Source organism: Leopardus geoffroyi, chromosome A1 (assembly GCF_018350155.1).
Source record: "Leopardus geoffroyi isolate Oge1 chromosome A1, O.geoffroyi_Oge1_pat1.0, whole genome shotgun sequence".
NCBI lineage: Eukaryota > Metazoa > Chordata > Mammalia > Carnivora > Felidae > Leopardus > Leopardus geoffroyi.
This window is the reverse complement of record NC_059326.1, coordinates 122,942,361-122,963,023: the sequence shown is the minus strand read 5'-3', so window position 1 is coordinate 122,963,023 and position 20,663 is coordinate 122,942,361. Positions and strand designations below refer to the sequence as shown.

The window sequence follows — 20,663 nt, the reverse complement described above, 5'->3', positions numbered from 1 at the left end:
GTAGTCTGCTCATTGTTGGTACTCCTGGAGAAGACATTCTTAGAACAAAATCAGTATTTCTCAAAGAATGCCATGCATACTACTGGCGATGTGCTAGGTGACTTTGAATATGCATGAGCAAACGGTTCCATATTCATAGCTATGTATATTTAAAATATGCTTCGGATAGACATTATGCTAATATGCATTATGATAAGATATTTTGTGTAATTATCTTAGTTTTTAATTTTGAGAAATATCAAAAATATATAACTGGAGAAATAATGTTATAACAATAACTTCTATAGCCATGATTTAGTGCAGAAGTTGTTGATATTTTATTTATTTACTGGTTTATTTGTTCAACAAACATTTATTGAACACCTAATATAGGTCAGGGACTGTTTACAAATAAAAAGACAAGCAAATAAAAAAAATCCTTGCCCCGTTATAGCTTCCATTCTAGTGGGGAGAAACATACCAAAAAATGTAGAAGGACTAATAAATAATATAGTATGTTAGAAGATGACAAATACCATGGAAAAACAGAGTATCCTAAGAAAGGAGATGGCAATGGAGAGAAGGAGTGAAATTTTAAACATTTAAAATGATTACAAATAAAGTTGAAGTCTCTGTGTTAGCCTCCCAAAATATATTATTTTGATTCAGGTTCCTTTCTCTGAGGACACTCTCTTTACCATGCTTATTTTTATTTATATTCTCCTGAAGCCAGAGACAAATTTCATTTTAAAATAAGTAACAAATAATTAAAGTAGATAAAAATAAATGGTAAACAATTAAATATTTAAAAAAAAACTATTATTAAATAATGATAACAATGCTGCATGGATGTGGCAAAAAGTGCAAGAGCATTTGAATGATTAAATTATTCACACAGGGAGCACCAAACACTTTTTTCTTCCCCCATTGATTCTGCCTGTGTTGATGGGAGGAGGGAGAAAAATTGGACTCACTCTCCCCAATCAAGTCAGCTTCTGGCGTGGAAGATGAAATGCTTCCTCACAAGGCCAGAGGGGAGGGTTCTGTCACCCATCACGCCTGAGATTCTACAACCCTTATTTCCTGCTTACTTACATGAGTACCTCTGTGGAGACAGCAGAAGGTGAAATACAGAGAAGAATACAAAAAGAAGCAAGACCATTACAACCCATTCCATTCTGTTACACGACTACATTTACATGACGCTGATGTAGAATTATGTGCAGACTGCGTGATTGTTCAGGGGCTAGTGGGCGAGGCAGGGGCCACGAGGTGCACAGAGCAGGATGCAGGCTTCTCCTTGCAGAGAACCAAGAGGCGATGCCAAGTGCTAAGGATGAGTGCACCCCTTTCCTTGACCACTGAACTATCTTCAAGTCAGTTTTGCTAGGGTGTACCTGGGTGGCTCTGTGAGTTGAGCATCTAACTTTGGCTAAGGTCATGATCTCACTGAGGGCTCTGTGCTGACAGTGCAGAGCCTGCTTGGGATTCTGTCTCTCCCTCTCTCTCCCTGACTCATGCTTTGTCTCTCTCAAAATAAATAAACTTAAAAAAAAAAGACTTAGAATATCCTCAGTTGTCACATTTTACAGAACCTTTAATCTCTCAGGATCTCTCTGTGTTTGCTATCATCATCACCATCACATTTATCATGTATTGTTTTCTCTCAATTTTTTGCCTTCTCTGAACTTGCCATGCTATTCCTTGATCCCTTGGATTAAGAGGCAGCTACGATGTACTACTACTGACTACTACTACTAGTAAGCATTTGTTTGTATGTTTACTACATGCCAAGTGCTTTTAATGCATTATTTCATTAATCTTTACCATGACTGCATGAGATAGATACTAGCATCATCTGTAATTTATAGCTAGAAACAGAACTCACCAAGAACTCGGAACACGCTGATTTCACTTCCTTTTTCTACCTACCACCCTGACTACCAGCTGGCTTGGGAACTCCAAAAGGGCATCTATGAAAGTGGCATCCGTGAAAATGGCATAAAATTTCCTGCAGGAAATTTAACACTCCAGGAGTTTGACATTATAAAGGCCTGGAACTATCCACCAACTGGTTGGTGTTACTGAGATACACGATTACTCAAGAAATTTCTGTTCCCTCTGTTTCAACTTTCTTTTCCGCAGGGGAGTGCCAAATACCTCCAAATCCTATTCAGAGAGAGAACTGGAAAAACAGTGAGACCAAGTGACTCACTTGAGAAGAACAAGCAGAGAGTAGTGCTAAGGAATCAGACTCTTATTTTATTGCAAAGTCCAGCCACTTACTTTGCTTTTTAACAACCTTGAGTGACATTGGGTAAAAGATACTATCAAGGACAAACATATTTGGAGTAATTATAATCTCTGATTACACGATATGATTTTCTTCATTTGTTATGTTTTTCTGATGGCAAATTTTAATACATTCTTTTGGAAAACCTTAGAAAGTGCAAAAAATAGCTAAGCTATTTTGTATGTTTCAGCCTTGATTTCGATTACATTCAAATTATTCTCCTCTTTTGCCTGTGCACCCTTGCCCCATTTTTAAAGACCCAGAGTCCAGGGTAGGAGAGACCCAGAGCATCCCAGAGGGCAGCAGCACAAATTCACTCCCCTCCAGCCCTGCAGCTCATTTCACCCATCTCCCCTCCCCCTTAGTCTGGTGGCTCACCATTGGTCGTTGCCATGACAACCAGCAGCTGCCAGGACAGGCAGCCTCTACCGCAGCAGGGGTGGGGCCTTGGGGGAGGGGGCAGGAGAGGAGGAGCCAGAGGAGGTGTCTGCTGCAAGTTCCTGGCTGCTTCTGAGCTCACCCCATCCTCCAAGAGGGAGGAGGCCAAGTGGTGATGCCGCTGCTCCTGTCGCCTCGACTGCTGATGCTCTAGTGAGGCTGGAAGGGTGGTTCCTCTTCGCCCCGTCGCCAACCAGAGAGCGAGGGAAAAAAATCCCACCGGCAGCTGCTGATGTTGGGTTCGGAGGCTGCATCCGACTCGGTCACAAGGAAAATGGATTCAGTTTGCATCTCTCCCTCCTTTCAACAGCTTCTCCGGGTCTCAGCATGGTAAGCAGGAGACTGTGGGGCTATCTTCTTGGTGTAGCTGCCTGTTAAAGGACCTGTGTGTACATTTGCGGCCAGCACTTGAACAATGACTCCCTCAGTAGGAGAGGAAGATGTGGAGACAGAGATGGGGATGGAGGGAGAGGAAGGTTGCCAGGAAGAGAGAAGTAAGGAAGCATCCGCTGTGTATTAAAAAAAAAAAAAAAAAAAAAAGAAGAAAAAAAAAAAAGGTCTGATTTTATCTTGAACCGGCTCAGAATGCAGACTGAGCCACTTGGTCCCTTTCCTTCCAAGCTTAGGAGCAGAATCAGGGGTGGAAAAAGACCTAACAAGAAATGGGTGTTATTGAAAGGACTCATTTAATTTGCAGCTCTCACATACAGGGTTGGGCCTTCCTCAAAAACCCATTTGGTGCCTCCTGAGCTTCCCGGCCTAATTATAAGGTGATTTTGCTTATTTCCTTCATCGCTAAGAAAAGGTGGCCCCGGAATTTAGCATTCCATTTCATATTCTAATGCACTCTTGTTGAGAAGCGATTTGCCGGATAGAGTTTGATTTTTAGTAGATAGATGTGATTGTGAACATACAAATGTGTATCCTATGGATATACATATCTTATATACACATGTTTCTAGTGCATTTAGGAAACATTTATATGCATACTGTGCTTTGCCATCATATTTATGGGTTATAAATGTCCTTGCATGCTTGGAAGTAATTGCACATTTTTGAAACTATGCTTCTGGTTTGTATTATTATTCATTGGCTTCATTTGGATTAATGTGAGATTTATTCTTGTTATTGTCCCTTAGTTTCATTGTGACCAATTAGGACAGATGCCTATCATTTAATTCTGTATCTTAGCACTAGATGCGAATTCACAGCCTGCCTCTTTTCTTTATTTTTAATTGGGTTTGTGGGAGGTGACTTGAGAGCCCTGAATTTACAATGATGGGAAAGGGAGGTGGCTTGTGGTATTATTTTGTGTCCAGCATCTTGCCAAGTGAATATTGAAACAAATCAGTTTTCTCAAAATTCCACTCCATCCCCTTCATGTTTATGCCTTGTGTCCCAGGAAAGCACAGACAAGCTGGAAGGTGAAATGCATTCATTTTATTTGATAAGGCCGCTTGCTATTTGGTCTTCATTCCTTCAGTATCCAGGCACCATTTTACAGTTCTCTCAAATGTTGTATTATGGGTCTATTTATTTAGGTGGTTAAGTAGGAAAGTGGGATTGTTTTGAAAATATAGGTGTTCCCAAGTATCTTAGCCATTTCCAAATTAGCCTGCTTATACAATGAAATGAAACAAGAGAGTGAGCAAAGCTTAGCATGAGAATGTGTGGCTTGTAGCCCGAAATGGGGGGCTGTTGTAGTTTACAAATGCTTACTGGGATCTGTTTGACCTTTATTATGTCAAGGCTTTAAGGCAGCTCAGGAGACTGAAGATGCCTGAAATGAGTAGGGTACAGGGCTCCGTTACTACCCGGGATAATGGATCTCATTGAATTAAAGCCAGAAAAATCCTTGCAGGTAAAAGTGTATTACATTCATCATATGGACTAGTTTTATCCATCCATCTCTTCTCAAACAATATCATTGTCAGTGCAAACATTTTTTTGCAATGTAAAGTAACATTATTTTTTGTCTTAATCTTGCGTTTTATTTTACACACTGCCCCCTCAGTTAAAATTTTTACATGTGCTTGAATCAAGTTTATAGTTTAATTTCTCAGAGAATAAATATTCTAGTTGGTTTATATGTAGGAAGATTTAGTGGAAGAATGGATTTAATATGCTCACAGCATGTCATATATTATGTAGATTCACAACTCTGTAAAGTCATGCTATCGTGTGCCTAATTATAACAGCTAAATAAAGTAGAGCAAGGAAAGAGGTACTGGTCTTACATGTCATATCAAATATTTATAACACACTTCATCCTACATCTTTTAATAACTTTCGACTTCCAAAAATTAAAATTTCAGATATATCGACAGTAAGCTTAAGAAATTAAGACATGTTTTGGTTGACCCTGTTTCATGCAATGAAAACCGCTTTGTTTTATTTCCTTTGTGTTGAGTTTTTATTGGGTTGTGGTTTTATAGGAGAAGTTGGTATAGTTAGGGCAGAGGCCAATCACTGTAGGCCGTGGACACAGAACAGACTATCAGTAGTAGCACGTTTCACCTGTGTGGTAAGACCCTGATGGGAATCATAGACCTAGTTTTTGATCCCATAGCTTGAGACAATTATGTGGCCTTTGCTGAAGGGCCACACAAAAATGAAGTGTGTTTAAAGGACTACAAGTGGAATTCTCTAACAAAGGATAAGGAAACTAGAATTATTTCATTTGGAGAAGAGAAAATTGAGAGAAGACAATCATTTGCTTCAGAAGAGCTGGGGTTTATTTGGAGCCTAAAATTTAGTCAGTGGGCTTTATCAGGAAGAATGAAGATTAGAAATATAGAATGTAGAGGGACACCTGGGTGGCTCAGTTCGTTAAGCGTCCAACTCTTGATTTTGGCTCAGGTCATGATCTCGAGGTTCATGAGTTCAAACCCCACATCGGGGATCCTCTCTCTCCTTCTCTCTGCTCCTCCCCTGCATGTTCTCTCTCTCTCAAAATAAATCAATAAACTTAAAAAATATATATATAGACAATGTAGAACTTCCTGATAGCAAAGTTGAGTTGTCAACTGGGCAACCAGATTAGACCGTGCATTCTTTCTTTCATCAAAACCTCCAAAAGTTTGACCTAGACATGCACTTATTTCAGATAGTGTAGACTAGATTCTTTGTCAAGAATTTCTCTGGCTTTTTCTAGAGTAAACTGTCTATTTTATTTTATTTATTTATTTTTTTTTTTAATTTTTTTTTTTTCAACGTTTATTTATTTTTGGGACAGAGAGAGACAGAGCATGAACGGGGGAGGGGCAGAGAGAGAGGGAGACACAGAATCGGAAACAGGCTCCAGGCTCTGAGCCATCAGCCCAGAGCCTGACGCGGGGCTCGAACTCACGGACCGCGAGATCGTGACCTGGCTGAAGTCGGACGCTTAACCGACTGAGCCACCCAGGTGCCCCTAAACTGTCTATTTTAAAGTGTGCTTTAGTTGTTTAATATCTGGTACTTCAAGATCTATAACATTAAGACTCCATTTTGCAGTGGGCTTCTAAATTACAGAATCTGTATATTTTTAAAGAAATCGATTGACCATCTGCTTGGAAAATTTTATATGTCATCTTGTCAGGATGCACGGAACTAAATATTGGCCTCTTCATAAGAGTCTTTTCTCGCAACTTTGTGTAGTCTGATATCTAACAGTCATATTAAAATTATTCCCTGTTGTATGGCTAATTTTGAAAACTAAAATGCGGTTGAGTGGGTCTAGATACAAAATAATTCAGAAGCCATCAAGTTGATTTCAGAACAAAGTATTTGAAAAATACATGCAAGTTATTGTGTAAATGTGCTGTTTAACAACATACAAATTTTGTTAATTACCCTTTTGTCAAACACTGTCTTGTAAATGCCAATCGTGTTGGAATGTTAAATATTTTGAATAGAAATTTGTTTTAGTTGGAGCATAGCATACATTATCTAATTCCTCACTTTGTAATAGGATGTTCCCTATTTCTTCAAGTGACCTCAGAACATATTTCAATTTTATGTACATGCTTCTAGACTCCAAAAGGATGACTTAGTAAATGTCTGAAAAGTCAAAACCATTTTCTACATTTCTCATAGATTCGTAAAAAGATTAATGATTTGTTTTCCATGATTACAACCTAAAAGAAAACCAAATTTATCATGGAAGTTTCAACATAAATAACTCAAGAATCTGTTGTTCTGCCTGAAATAAATAAACCAGATTTATACCTGAGTGTTAATGTGAGAGGTCAGTTACAAAATTCCTCCTGTTTGTATATCCCAACTATTATTCTACCAAGTAAAAACTGTGTTTTTACAAAAGAGGAATTAATCATATAATCAAACTATTTGTAGAGCTCTTATATGACTGGACAAATTTGCGTATCCTAGGAATGTAGAATATCCTACATATTCTGTAGGATATACAGATATATACGTAAGATATATAGATGTGGAAAGAATATAGTTGTAATAAGTACCACCATTACACCTTACATTAATATCATCTTTTGTAGTTCACAAAGTCTTTTTACATTCTTTATTTTTCATCTAATATTCCCCCACATTCTATCTTGCTGGTAAAACTGTGTCATTATAACTATTTTAGATTTTTTTTTTAAGTTTATGTATTTATTTTGTGTGTGTGCGAGAGAGAAAGAGAGAGAGAGAGAGAGAGAGAGAGAGAGACTGTGCACGAGTAGGGGAGGGGGAGAGAGAGAATCCCAAGTAGGCTTCACACTCCACACTAAGCCCCACACTGGGCTCTATCTGAAAATCTGAAGATCATGACCTGAGCCAAACCTACTTACTGAGCCACCCAGGTGCTCCATCATTATAGCTATTTTAAATAAGTGGAAACAGGCTCAGAGAAGTTAGACTTGTCCAAGTTTGGGTTTGGTAAATGGTCTAACTGGACCTGGATATCAAATCCCATGAGCCCACATCTGCCATGTTAGAACATTTAACATATTATCTTGCTAATTAGAATTTTAAAATATCAAATATAGCAAATCTGCATTAAATGTGGCTATTTGTATTTGACTTTTTATTTGAATATGTCAGGTGCCATGATTTGCTCTTTGATCACACTGAATTGCCAAATAGACTCAGTGTATGCTTAGGGTATCAGCCTCCCCCTCAAAAAATGGTGCATGCAAAAATTATTTTGGAGAAAAGCTGGATTCTTGATATTTTAGAAAAGCATAGTTGCATTTGTTTGGGGAAAAATCAGAACTTTGTTGGATTGATGTGCCCTTATTTTATGGCTAAGTATTGTTTTTATTTTTGGTGACATCCAGTTTGGGAAGTAACATAATTTATTTCTGTGCTTAGGACCAAATTAAGATTTCTATAGACCTCGGACCTTGAAAACACTTAGCCATACCTCCCACCTATACTTCCTAAGCATCGTTCCATGTACATGTTCTTATAATTAAAAATGATATTAAATCATAAAAATGTGTACATCAGTTCAACAGCTTTCTGATATTTTCCCTGGGCAAATACTTTTACACTTTTGTGAAATACCAAAAATTTAGTACTTTTCTCCAAAAATATTCTAATTTTTTGGTGTCTTCCTTTCTTTGCCAATGCCCTAGGCACATACTTTGTGTCTGACACTACTTCAGCAGTGGCCAAAGAGCAAATTAAGCCATTTGAACTATCATTCCACATTTGGGAAGTGTCCTTTATAATTAACTAGCTTGTAGTACAAGTGAGATCTGTCACACTAGACATTCTAATTTAAATAAATATTCACCAATATAATTAAATTTTATCTTTTAAAGGGTTTTTTTCACATTTAAAAAATATATCCTCATTGCAAGGAACAAAAAAAGGTAATATATAAATGTGTAAAAGGAAAATCACGCATAAGCCTGTCATCAAGAAATGATTACTGTAAGCATTTTGAAATATTTCCTTCTAGATTTTTTTAAACATGCGACTATAAACACACTCAGACATACAATTTCATTAATGGGACCATACTCTAGGCATTGTTTTGTAGTTCTTACAAGGTAACCATCTTTTCATGTCAACAAAATATGTCTGTACTAAATTTCCAATCTCTATGTGCTTTTTTTCCCCTGATGATTCAAGCTGTTTTTTCCCCACTCAAGGGTCTGTATGCTTTGTTTCAAATACTTGTCATGAAACAGGTAGATCTTGCTTGATTTACAGCAGCTGTGAGTCAAGCATTTTTTTTTTTCCAGGAAATCTGAGCTCTGTTACCCTGACTGCCATTGCACCTCACAATGGGTATTAAATTAACCTCGGTTTTCCCTTGTCTGCTCATAATGAGTGAGTTTTAAGCCCAAGTCAATGAAATCTTTGAATCACTAAAATCATCGTCATGTACATGCATAAGCAGACAAGCCAACACAAAAACAAAATAAATTTCTTTGTTTTTGTCATTTTATCCTCAGTATGGTAGTGGCATCTTGCAGTCTTAACCTCTTTGTCCAACTCAAATGCTCTATGAAAGCAGACTTAACATATATTAGCTGTCACATGACTTCTCAGACTAAACTGAGATATATTTTTGGCATCTATTTCTTAAACCTGTGTATGGTTTTTATTTTTTTTTTAATTTTTTAAAAGTTTTATTTATTTATTTTGAGAGAGGCAGAGATGGCATGAGTGGGGGAGGGGTGGGGGGGGGAGAGGGAGAGGGAGAGAGAGAATCCCAAGCAGGCTCCACACTGTAGCACAGAGCTTGACGTGGGGCTCAAACTCATGAAACTGTGAGATCATGACCTGAGCCAAAACTGAGAGTTGGTTGCTTAACCTACTGAGCCACCCAGGTGCCCCTGTATTATGTTTTTTAAATGAAAGCTGAGTCATCTGGCTCTTTTAAAATATGAATGGTTGGAATCTCCTTATACTTGAAGTTTGAGCTTTAAATATAACTCCTTGGAGAGATTTTCTTAAGTATATTTCTGTTCTCTGTGCCCTGTGGTTTTCCTTCATAGCATTTATCAAAGTTGTAATTACAGAGCTATTTATTTGCTTACTTGATTTTCCATACCCTTCAGTAGATTTGAAGTTCTATGAGGGCAGAAAATGAAACTGTTGGGGCACCTGGGTAGCTCAGTTGTTTAAGCATCCAGCTCAGATCATGGTCTCCCAGTTCATGAGTTCAAGCCTCACATCAGGCTCTCTGCTGTCAGCATGGAACTGGCTTCAAATCCTCTGTCCCTCTCACTTTCTGCCCCTCTCCCACTTGCGTGTGCGCATACATGCACAGTCTCTCAAAAATAAATAAACGTTAAAAAAAAAGATTGTGGAATAGCTGTGATTATCATTCTTTTATTTTGGTGCAAAAACAAAGTGGATTGTATTCTTATTTGTGATATTCTCAGGATTTTAAGGTTTCGATAAAGGAAAACCAAATTATTAAAGGCAATAAATCACAATGCTTTAAAAATCTGTAATTAAGAGTTGTTCACTACATGCTATGACATCAAAAAGAAAAGCCGTGAACATTTCTGTGGCTCCTCTTATTTCCTTTCAACACTGAATTGCAAGTCAGAAATAATGACACCAGTAGGCAAATACCTTTGGATTCATTGTAATTTATTAAAATAAATTAATAATTTAATTACTATTAGCATCAAATTACATGATCCACACTCAGCTATTTTGCTATTCTGGAAATCCACTCTACTAAATTCGCAAATCATAAACAAATCATCCCTTCATATCTGTATCCAGAAATTAAGACTAAACAGAAATGGAGGTAATATCCTTACTGAAAAGATAAATTAAGGTGGCATCTTGCCTTCATGGAAATTCTGGAACTTAAGGATGAGGTAGAAGTCTTTGTTCCCTTTCTTTGCTTGACATCTAAATCAAGATCATTTACTGCAGTGCTTGAAATTCCGGAGCCTACTGCAGCAAAAATATACTTAGAAAACCAAGAGTCTGACTAAGTTTAGTTGACAATCTCTGTCAGAAAACAAGTCCCTGGTATTATTTTCAAGGAGGAAATTTGCTGAAATCACTGGGACTCTAAAAAAACTTTGCGAGCATGTGCCAAAGAAAAAGGGTGATATTTTCCTCATGACTTCTGTTCCACACTGGAAATATTCCCCTGGAAAATGCTACCAGTATAACTACAATGAAAATGTAAACCAAGCAAATGTTTCTTTCCCGCATTCCTTATCTGGTTCTTTCCTGTGCAGCATTTCATGGAGAGAGGTTACCTTCCAAAAATAAACTGAGCTCGTACTCTGTAATCATTACTGATCCACATTATGTCTCCCATAAACTACTCATAGGTCAGATATACCTACTTTGAACATATTTTCCAGAACAAAAGCCTTTTTTTTTTTTTTAAATGAGAACATACTGAGGAAAACAACTAGAAAAAAATACTTTAAATGAGTACCATTCTTAAAAATCCGCAATATGGTGGGGTGTCTGGGTGTCTCAGTTGGTTGAGTGTCTGACTTTAGCTCACGTATGATCTTACAGTTCATGAGTTCAAGCCCCACATCAGGCTCTGTGCTGACAGCTCATAGCCTGGAGCCTGCTTTGGATTCTGTGTCTCCTCTCTTTTCCCCTCGCCTGCTCATGCTCTGTCTCTCTCTCTCTCAAAAATAAATAAACGTCAAAAAATTTTTTTAAATCCATGACATGGTGTCATTCTACCAAAAAACCCATTAGACAACTGACAATAATTTTTTATATAACAATCACCAACCTGGAGGTGGTACAAAAATGAACAGCCTGAATTCTCATGAGAATTTTCAAAATTCTGTTTATCGGCACTGCCAAGACAGAGAGAAGGAGTTAGGTGTTTTGCAGATACTCTAGATCCCAAATGTGCTTTCTTATGAATTTCCTAGATAATTCAGATTATGAAGATGGGTACTCTGGAATTATTGGGGTTTCTCCATCATCTGCTCTGCTCCAGTTACCTAGATCCAGGGGAAAGAATTACTCTTACCTCACTGGTTCATTCTTTGTCTCTCTTATCTCTTGACGGGGAATTTAAGTGTATTGAACCATGAGATAAATTTTATATTTTAGAAAATAGATGATTTTGATTTATTAAGGAAAACATTTGAATTATGATTTACTTTTATTTTTAAAACACTTCATTGAATAAAAGCATCTACAAAGTTTAGAATTTATAGTGTTTTAAAATTTTTATTTATTATTTATTTTTGAGAAAGAGAGAGGGTGAGCAGGGGAGGGGCAGAGAGAGAGAGAATCTCAGGCAGGCTCTGCACTGTCAGTTCAGAGCCGGACATGGGGCTTGAACTCATGAAACTGTGAGATCATGATCTGAGCCAAAATCAAGAGTCAGATGCTTAACCAACTGAGCCACCCAGGCAATTCTCACATTTACAGTGTTTTGAGCCAGATGCTTAAAACATCGGCCATCATTAAAAATAAACCCTAGCTTTTAAAAAATGAAGTAGCAAGGAACCTCTTACCCTAGTTACTTTTTCACAGAAGGAACAGTTTGGCCATCTTGTTCTCTTAGGTAGGTTATCCACATTTGGGGATCCACAGGGTGCAATGCTATGCTCTGAAACAAGAAAAAGGAAAATAGCCTGCTATAAAGGAAATTGATTTCTTCACCACTGTGTGACTGTTAGGCTTTTATCCCCCATATATTTGAATGAACCCAATCTCTAAATGTATGCTTAAAGATGCCTGATTCATACTAATGCTCTTGTCTGAACAGGTTTGACTACACATACTGTCCCATCTCATTTAATATGTGATTTTATATATTTTTTCTTTTCATGTTGTTTTTACTTTTTGAAATCAAACCTAAATGGTTCAGCCTGGGCCCCTGGAAGGTAGTAAAGAGATAAGATTAATATTTCTAGTCAGTCACTGGTCATCTCTTACTGAACTTTCAATAACATTTGTATAGTTGGAAAACATTAACTGTCTAAATTTGTTTTATATAATCATCTTGCTTTGAAACATCGATCTTTGGCTGTATTGTTAGCTGTAATCTAAGCAGAATTGATCCATTCTTAGTTCATATGGTATCATCACTTACTACATTCTTGATGTCCTTAAATGCTGTTTGACTAACAAAAGGATCTTTATGACAGAGAGTAGCTGATGAAATAGTTGAAAAGCATTTTGTTTAGGAGATGGTCATTTTGCAAAGAAGCACTCTCCCTTGAGTCAATCTGCAAAATTTTCAGACTTGATGCTGACTTGTCTCTATTCTTTACAAGAATTAGGGACATCCATCATTTACCATTTTATTTATAATTCAAGTAAAACAATTTATTCCAACAATGAATGGGATAATCCTAACCCTGTTAATAACAAGGATATCTGACATGCTCTGAGTATAACAAGTATGAAAAGAAGAAAATAGAACAACTTATTTTCTCTAAGTCATCCACAAAAAGAAAAGCAGCAATATTCTTTGAGTACCTATTCTGTATCTACTAGACTGTTTTCATCCATGTCCGTTTTTGCAATCCTCACAACAGAGACATTGTTCTTCCCACTTTGCAAGAGGAAAATGGAGCTTGGCGAGGTTAAATTTCTTAACCAAAGCCATTCGGTTAGTGAGTTTAGAGCTGAGATTGAAGCAAGATTTATCCAATTTTTTAACACAGTAGTTCAAATCTGGAGCCTTGTGGACTAGACCCAGCTCAGGTAAGTGTTTGTAAACGTGTGTTAAGCGTTTGTAAACAACTGTCTATGCCTCCAGCACAGAGGTTTTTAAAACACACTTTTATCCCCAAATTTTATAATTTTAACATTAAAAAAATTTTTTTAATGTTTATTTATTTTTGAGAGAGAAAGAGAGAGCATAAGTGGGGGAGGGACATAGAGAGAGGAAGACACAGACTCTGAAGCAGGCTCCAGGCTCTAAGCAGTCAGCACAGAGCCTGACGTCGGGCTTGAAACTCATGGACTGCGAGATCATGACCTGAGCCGAAGTTGGACACTTAAATGAATGAGCCACCCAGGCACCCCTATAATTTTGACATTTTATAACACACCTGAGTATCTGCTTCTTCTTAGCAAATGAGAAAATCTGGACTCACTAGGCCCACATCCCCTCATGGCAAACATATGTGAGTTTGCTAATGGGGACTCTTCTGGGTGGGTACCGTGCTCTGCAGTGTGTGTGTGTGCTGCATTGACCACCCCCCTTCTGTCCCCTCAACTCATTTGCTTTAACTCTTTTGCACTTGACACAGTTGGGGTCTTAACTCCCGTTTGGCCCATTTTCATTTCATTACTCCATGTTATTTCCCAGTAAAACATGGATTTTGTTCTTCAGGGAAACATCCAGATTTCATTAATATAAAAGCTGAAATTAAAGATAAAGAATGACCCAGCAGATAAGAATTTGATAAAAATGAACTGTCTGCATGAACTTTAAAGCTGTTGGTCTGTTTTTGGGGCAATCACAATGACACAATGATAATTTGCAACTTCAAGTGTTTTTTTTTTATGCCCCATCAATTATTTATCTTTTTTATAATTAGTAAGCTAAGACATTTTTTCACAATTGATTTGTATTTAATACTTTAATAACTTAATACAAGTTATAAAGAACTTTTGATAAAGTCTCACATATGGTATGTTATATTGTATTATTTTCCATTATGTTGTGTTGTTTATAATCATCCTCGGAGTAAAGTTCAGAGTGTCTACCTGTGTTTAGTTAGCATCACCTAACTGCTAATTGAAAGGTATGGAACTTAAATCTAGATTTCTTTACTTAAGCATTGTTTTTCTATAAGATCCTGCCTCAAACAATCAAACAATCCATCAGTGATGTGGATCAGGGCCAAAAATTTATGACATGATCTGAACTGGCCTCTAAGCCTTAAGTCAGGTGCTAAGGTAAGTTAGGTCTTTTGGTTCTTCCTCCCAGCTCCTTCTTTTCACGTATAATCTAGGTGTGTATGTCTGTATATGGGAACAACTAGATAAACCAAGAGCTTTGATCCCTGTCCAAAAGGAACCTCTGTTTTCACAAGGAAAAAAGGCCAAATTGAATAGAATGGTAGCACATATAACACTTACATGGAACGTATAGCCAGCACTGTGGTCACCAGCCCAAGTCTCTGTCTTTGTGAGGTGACCTCCATGGCTTCTAGCTAATAAACCTAGCCTACTTTTTTTAAGCCTAAACTATTGATGCATATGCTGATGAGGATGGTTTTGAATCAGTATTGAATCCTATCTTTCCCCTCCTGAGGTGTATCTTTCATTTGATGAGCCAAATGTAATAATGCTTCCATTAATAAATAGAGATTATTGAGGTATATCAGTCTACTCTTTAGACTAAATTTAGGTTTAAAAATGTCTAAAAAAATGCAGTCAAAACATATTCGACGTTCATGTCAGTTGTTGCTGTTGGGTTTTGTTTTACTACTTTGTCTAGATGCCAAGCATTGCACTAAGGTCATTGCATACCTTGTACCAGCACACTTTGAAGAAGGTAGTAGTATTCTTATTTTATGCATGATGAAACTAGGCTTTATGGAGGTAAAGGAACGTGATGCTTTCTCCAGATTATCTGTGAGCGATGGAAGCAAACTCTGAAATCAAGTACACTGGACTCCCAAGTCGTTCTTAACTAATATGCTAATTACTTCCCTTTTGTAATGAAAATTTGATTGTGATCCTGAAAATTAAAGTAAATGAAGAGAAAGGCAGATACGTTTTTAATGTTATTATTATTGTTTAACATTAATCAAGACCCACTTCTTGCTGAAGAAAGGATAGTGGCAATGTGTGAAAATGTACATTCAAGAGCAAGGCCCATATAACCAGTTTCCTCAGAGAAGAAAGAAAACAAGGAAGGGTCTGAATGAATCCCAGTTCTATTATAAACCTTTTGGAGAGTGTGTGTTTAAGTAACTACTTGATCATGCATGAGTTATGTGTATTTGTACAATATAATCGGGGGTTCTCTTTTTAAAGCAAAGTTTTAAATAGGCATTTAACATATTTTAATAACAGAAAACTACCTAGGTTTTCTTCCTACTTTTTTCAAGTAATAAAGAAGCAGGAAAACATCTTATGCTGTGTTTTCCACAGTTCTGTAAACTATGAACATTTTCTTTTTCTCTAAAGAGATTCAGAGAGCAGTTTTACAGAAATGTCATCTCTGGAAAAAAATTCCCAAGTGCAAAACAGACTGAGCAGCACAAATCCTAGCACTTAATGTTGTGAACAATACAGTTTCTGTGCTCTTATAGTTTCCGTGGAACCAAATTCATGCAACTTAAGACTTTTTTCGCTTCAATTTTTGCTTATAGTGAATAGCAGGAGTTTTGACAAGGATATCTTTGGGTGAGAAAACACTGAAACTTGATTTATCTATCTCTGTATAGATCAGAGATATATGATAAAATAATTGTGACCTGTCACACCTGTGGAATACAGTGAGACCCTTCAAAAAAGGTTTATGTTGTAGAAAAAGGTTTAGTAACACAGGACAATATGTAAGGAATGTCTTTTAAGTTAAAAGCTCAAAAATCAAAAGATGGAATTTAATCTCAACTTTGTGAAAAGAGAAAAAAATTACACAAACATCTATATGTTTTTAAAAAGACCAAAATAGCATAACTCAAAATATTAACAAGAACTAATTCTGGGTGGTGACTTTGTGAAAAATTTCTTCATTGAGTTTTTGAGGTTTTTTTTTTATGATTTCCAAATTTGCTAAAATGTATTTTATGTATTTAATTAGCAAAATGTGAATATATTTTTAAATGACAGATTTTGTCATCAGAATTGGTAAATCATCCATAAACCTGATATTTAAGTATCTGAAGTGACTCTGCAGGTCTTCTGGAAGATGGAAGATTTGTTGTGCTTGTGTGAAAGATTCCACAGTGGTATACACTGTGTTCCCGGTGAGCCATAGAGAGAAGGAAATGGCTAAGAGGACAGCATACAGGCTCTTCACACAAAAGACTCATTGCGTGTCCTCCTACTAAAATTTTGAGAAGAAGATTCTGTCACAAGATAGTTTGAAAATCCAATGATGTAACTGATAAAATTGATACTCTGTGTGCCAAATACCTATTTAAAAAAAAAAAAACTAAAATTTTCAGTTTTCACTTGGATATTCATCATCTTATTGTCACAGCCTTGAGTGGTTTTAGTTCACAGTAGTTACTGCATTCAATATTAATAGGACAGAACTCCAAGCTTAACTCCATGTGATTCAGTCATAATTCATTCTTATTGAAAACCTTAAACAGGGATTATTGGATTCGAGGACAAAAATCCATACCTAGTTTTAAAAAAATTTCCCATTTTCCCTTTAGGAGGCAGGCACAGTTATCCCCAACATGAAGGACCTGCTTACACTTTTGCTGCTCTTTCTGCAGTTTAGATGAAGTGAAGTCTTTCTGTTTAGGGGCCTGATGAGGAGGATGGTGGCTGTTCCCACTTTGAGGATGAGGTCTGGAGTTGCACAGCTCTGGGGAGGACTCTGTGAAGGACACCTCCAAAGCTGTACAGTAGGGCAGTACTGAAATAGCACCTGCTGTGTGCTGGGTGGAGTTTTGAACACTTGACAAGTGTGACACCTTGAGGTAGGTACTGTTGTATCTTCTTCTTGCCTTTTTAGTTGAATCTAAGAGAGAGAGAGATGATCAACTAACAGATGGTTTACTGAATAGTTTCTAACTACTTGTCTTTTTTTTTTAATGTTTATTTATTTATTTTGAGAGTGAGAGCACAAGCAAGGGATGGGCAGAGAGAGGGAGAGAAAGAATCTCAAGCAGACTCCACACTCAGCATGGAGCCCGACATGGGGTTCAATCCCACAACCATGAGATCATGACCTGAGCTCAAATCAAGAGTCGGGCATTCAACCAACCAAGCCACCCAGGCACCACTCTAAGTACTTGTCTTTATATTAGGTATATGGGATAAAGATCAATGTTCTATTCTCAAAAGGCTTATAGAATAGTAGGGAAGACAGCTCAAAGCATTAACCATAAAACGTGGCTAATATCATGATAGTATGTGATGGCTGAAGTGATGACCAGAGTATCATCTTTGCTTCTCTGGTGCTGTCAAGGCTGTGGGCAAGGTCATCCCTGAGCTAAATGGGAAGCCCACTGGTATGGCCTTCCGGGCCCCCACACCCAGTGTGTCAGTCATGGATCTGGCCTGCTGCCTGGAGAAAGCTACCAAATACAATGACATCAAGAAAGTGGTGAAGCAGGCACTGGAGGGCCCCTTCAAGGGCATCCTGGGCTTCACTGAAGACCAGGTTGTCTCCTGCAACTTTAACAGTGACACCCATTCTTCCACCTTCATTGCTCGTCTGGCATTGCCCTCAGTGACTACTTTTTCAAGCTCGTTTTCTGGTAAGATAATGAATTTGGCTAGAGCAACAGGGTGGCAGACCTTAAGGTCGACATGGCCTTCAAAGAATAAGAGACTCCTGGACCACCAGCCCCAGCAAGAGAACAAGGGGAAGACAAAGGTCCTCAATTGGTGGAAAGTCCTTGCCCCAACTCCTCTTCCAACACACTGTGAATCTCCCAGCCTCCACGCAGTTTCTATCCACAGTTTCTAAAGGGGAGGGGCTTAGAGGGCCCTAACTTGTCATGCATCATCAATAAAGTGCACTGTGCCTAGCCAAAAAATAAAAGTATATATTGATGGTATGGCTTTCCCATTCAGCTACCAGAGGACATGGCCTGAAAAAAAAAATTGAATACTTTAACCTTTGCCATCAAGATATGGAGTCTTACTTAAGCTAAATTGATTTTTTTTTTTACTGAAGAAATAAAAACAGAATGTGAATGATTTTGTAGTGCCTACTTCCTGTCGTATGCTACACACTGCAATACTGTACCTTAGATTGTGTATTTTAATTTTATGTGACCAAACCCATCTCAGTGATGAATCCTAAGATAACTCAAATAGCTTTTTCTTATGTGAATTATTAACCAAAGGTTATCTAGTTTTCTTCCTGACATCACCTGCGAAACCTGTTCATTGAAAAACCAGGAGTATATTTGAACATTTTGAATTAAAACAGAAGTTTAATATTTTCTTCATACCAAATGCAAATGAGTAGTCTTTCAATTTGTGGTCCTGATTTTAATACAAAGAAAAAATTAAGTTTGAAGATAATTCTAACACCTATGATGGGTTCTCTAAGTTACGGGTATGTGTGGAGGAGTAGAGAGTGGGAAATCTACAAAGATGAGTAAGATTCATTCTTAAAGGTACAGCAAAGCAGTAAGCACTTAGACACTAAAATCATGCCAAGAATTTAGTCATTTGACTATACCTACATTTGTTTCATATTCATTATGTCTCAGGGTTTCAAGGATGTCCCAACAATGGTTTTTATAAATTTAAGAAACTCAAAATCCTGTAAGTATATAAAAACAGATAAAGTATGATTAGGTTTCCAGTGAAACTGAGATACAAAAAAATGCCACAGAACCTGCTTAGGATTTAGGGCAGGCATTGTAAAGGCAGGTTTTGTGGGTTGAGATCTCTCAAAGATTTTTGACAGATAACATATATTTGAGGGTCACTTGTAGATTCCATATTTGGGGCAGCAGCAAAAGATAAAAAAAAAAAAAAAAAAAAAGAAAGTGGGTAAGAAAACCAGATCACTTTAGAAACTTAGAAATCTTGGAAGCAGATCATTTTTGGAAAGAAAGAAAATCCTGTATGATCAAAGGTATTAGAGACCTGGAGAAGAATTATGACTACCAAATTCTCCTTGAATTCATCCTTTAGAAGGTCATTGTTACCTTAAAATCTCTAAACTCTGGAGAATAATTCTATGAGATTAGAGCAAAGGAAGTAAAAGATCAACTGGTAAATATATGGAGAAAGTGGGGACAGACTACTAATTTTTAAAATAGGACATAAGAGAGAGGATTACAGCTAGAAGAAAAAGATTTGTGTAAAGATTTTTATTTTTTATTCATATTTTCATCTGTCTTCATTGTTATTGAAAATATTTGCTTTAAGGTTAATATTTGAGGACACAAGCGAAAAGCCTCATAACATAAAGTGCAATGCGAATAACTTAAAGCAGAGATGATAAGTAAACTAAGAATTAAGAGACAAATTAAACTAAAAATTACAAGGGCAAAATACAGAAAAAATAAATAGAGAAAAATCAAATCGAATCAAATCATATCATGCCAAGAGACCCTGTGACCTTTATCAGAACATAAGAACATTTGCAAATGTTCACATTATCAAACGTGAACATGTATACAGGAAAACTTGGTTAACAACATCAATCAAGGAACACGAATGAAGAAAGACAGTAAATTCATGAAGATTGAGTTTCTGTACCTGGAAGTGGGGGATGGGGGAGGGGGCATCATAATCTGCCTTTTTCTTAAAGTTAAAAAAGAATGTTACAGTGACATGAAATCAAGCCACTACTGGCCTTCGTTTTCAGAGAATAATGAGAATATGGATTTTCAAAATAAAGCAAAACAAATCCACATAAACAAAGCACTTTGCAGCAAATGTTTTTGTTTGTTTCCTGGGCTCTGAATTTCAGCATAATTGAAGCTTTATCACTTGGGATGTATTAGAAAACACACTGTAAGACTTAAGTAAGGAATAACTGTTAAATCCTGAAGAGAAAATTATGAATGGCTTTCTAAAGTTTTTTTTTTTCCTTTTTGAACCCTTCCTAGTATGTTAATCTAATGAGGCGATATAAACAGTAAGTATTGGAAAACATGTTAGATGCATTGATTCCAGTTACAGTTAAGGGACTCTTTCATTATTTTTTCCCCTGTATTTAATGCATAAAAAGCAACCTAAACAATAAGGAAAAATATAAATCCAGAGGGGAAAGGTCATTGAGTATTTGATGAGAGTATTGATCCTGATTTGCCTGCCTTCACTTTGGTGTTTTTCCTTTTTTGAACTATGATTATTACCACTACAACCTCCATATTAAATAATCTATAAATTCCCTTCCTCTATGTGTGTTGTCAAATGCCAC

At 37.0% G+C, this 20,663-nt stretch overlaps 2 protein-coding genes across 5 annotated transcripts in view; both read left to right on the top strand.

Moving 5' to 3' along the window:
• Nucleotides 1–2,745: 2,745 nt before the first annotated feature.
• The window catches only part of JAKMIP2 (janus kinase and microtubule interacting protein 2), a 178,685-nt gene continuing 160,767 nt past the window's right edge, over nt 2,746–20,663 (top strand). For 3 of the 4 annotated variants that reach the window (XM_045493077.1, XM_045493068.1, XM_045493059.1), the window contains exon 1: nt 2,746–3,040. The gene's annotated coding sequence lies outside the window, so the exon portion shown is untranslated. The remainder of the gene's footprint in view (nt 3,041–20,663) is intronic. The other variant, XM_045493050.1, reaches the window with a different exon arrangement.
• Nucleotides 17,477–19,025, top strand: LOC123605725 (glyceraldehyde-3-phosphate dehydrogenase, cytosolic-like). The gene has a single exon (XM_045493093.1). The coding sequence runs from the start codon at nt 17,784–17,786 to the stop codon at nt 18,240–18,242; it is 459 nt and encodes a 152-aa protein (XP_045349049.1). The 5' UTR covers nt 17,477–17,783; the 3' UTR covers nt 18,243–19,025.

Bases quoted from the DNA above. Each gene is read 5' to 3' on its own strand.
- LOC123605725 (XM_045493093.1), top strand. From the start codon at position 17,784: ATGGCCTTCCGGGCCCCCACACCCAGTGTGTCAGTCATGGATCTGGCC.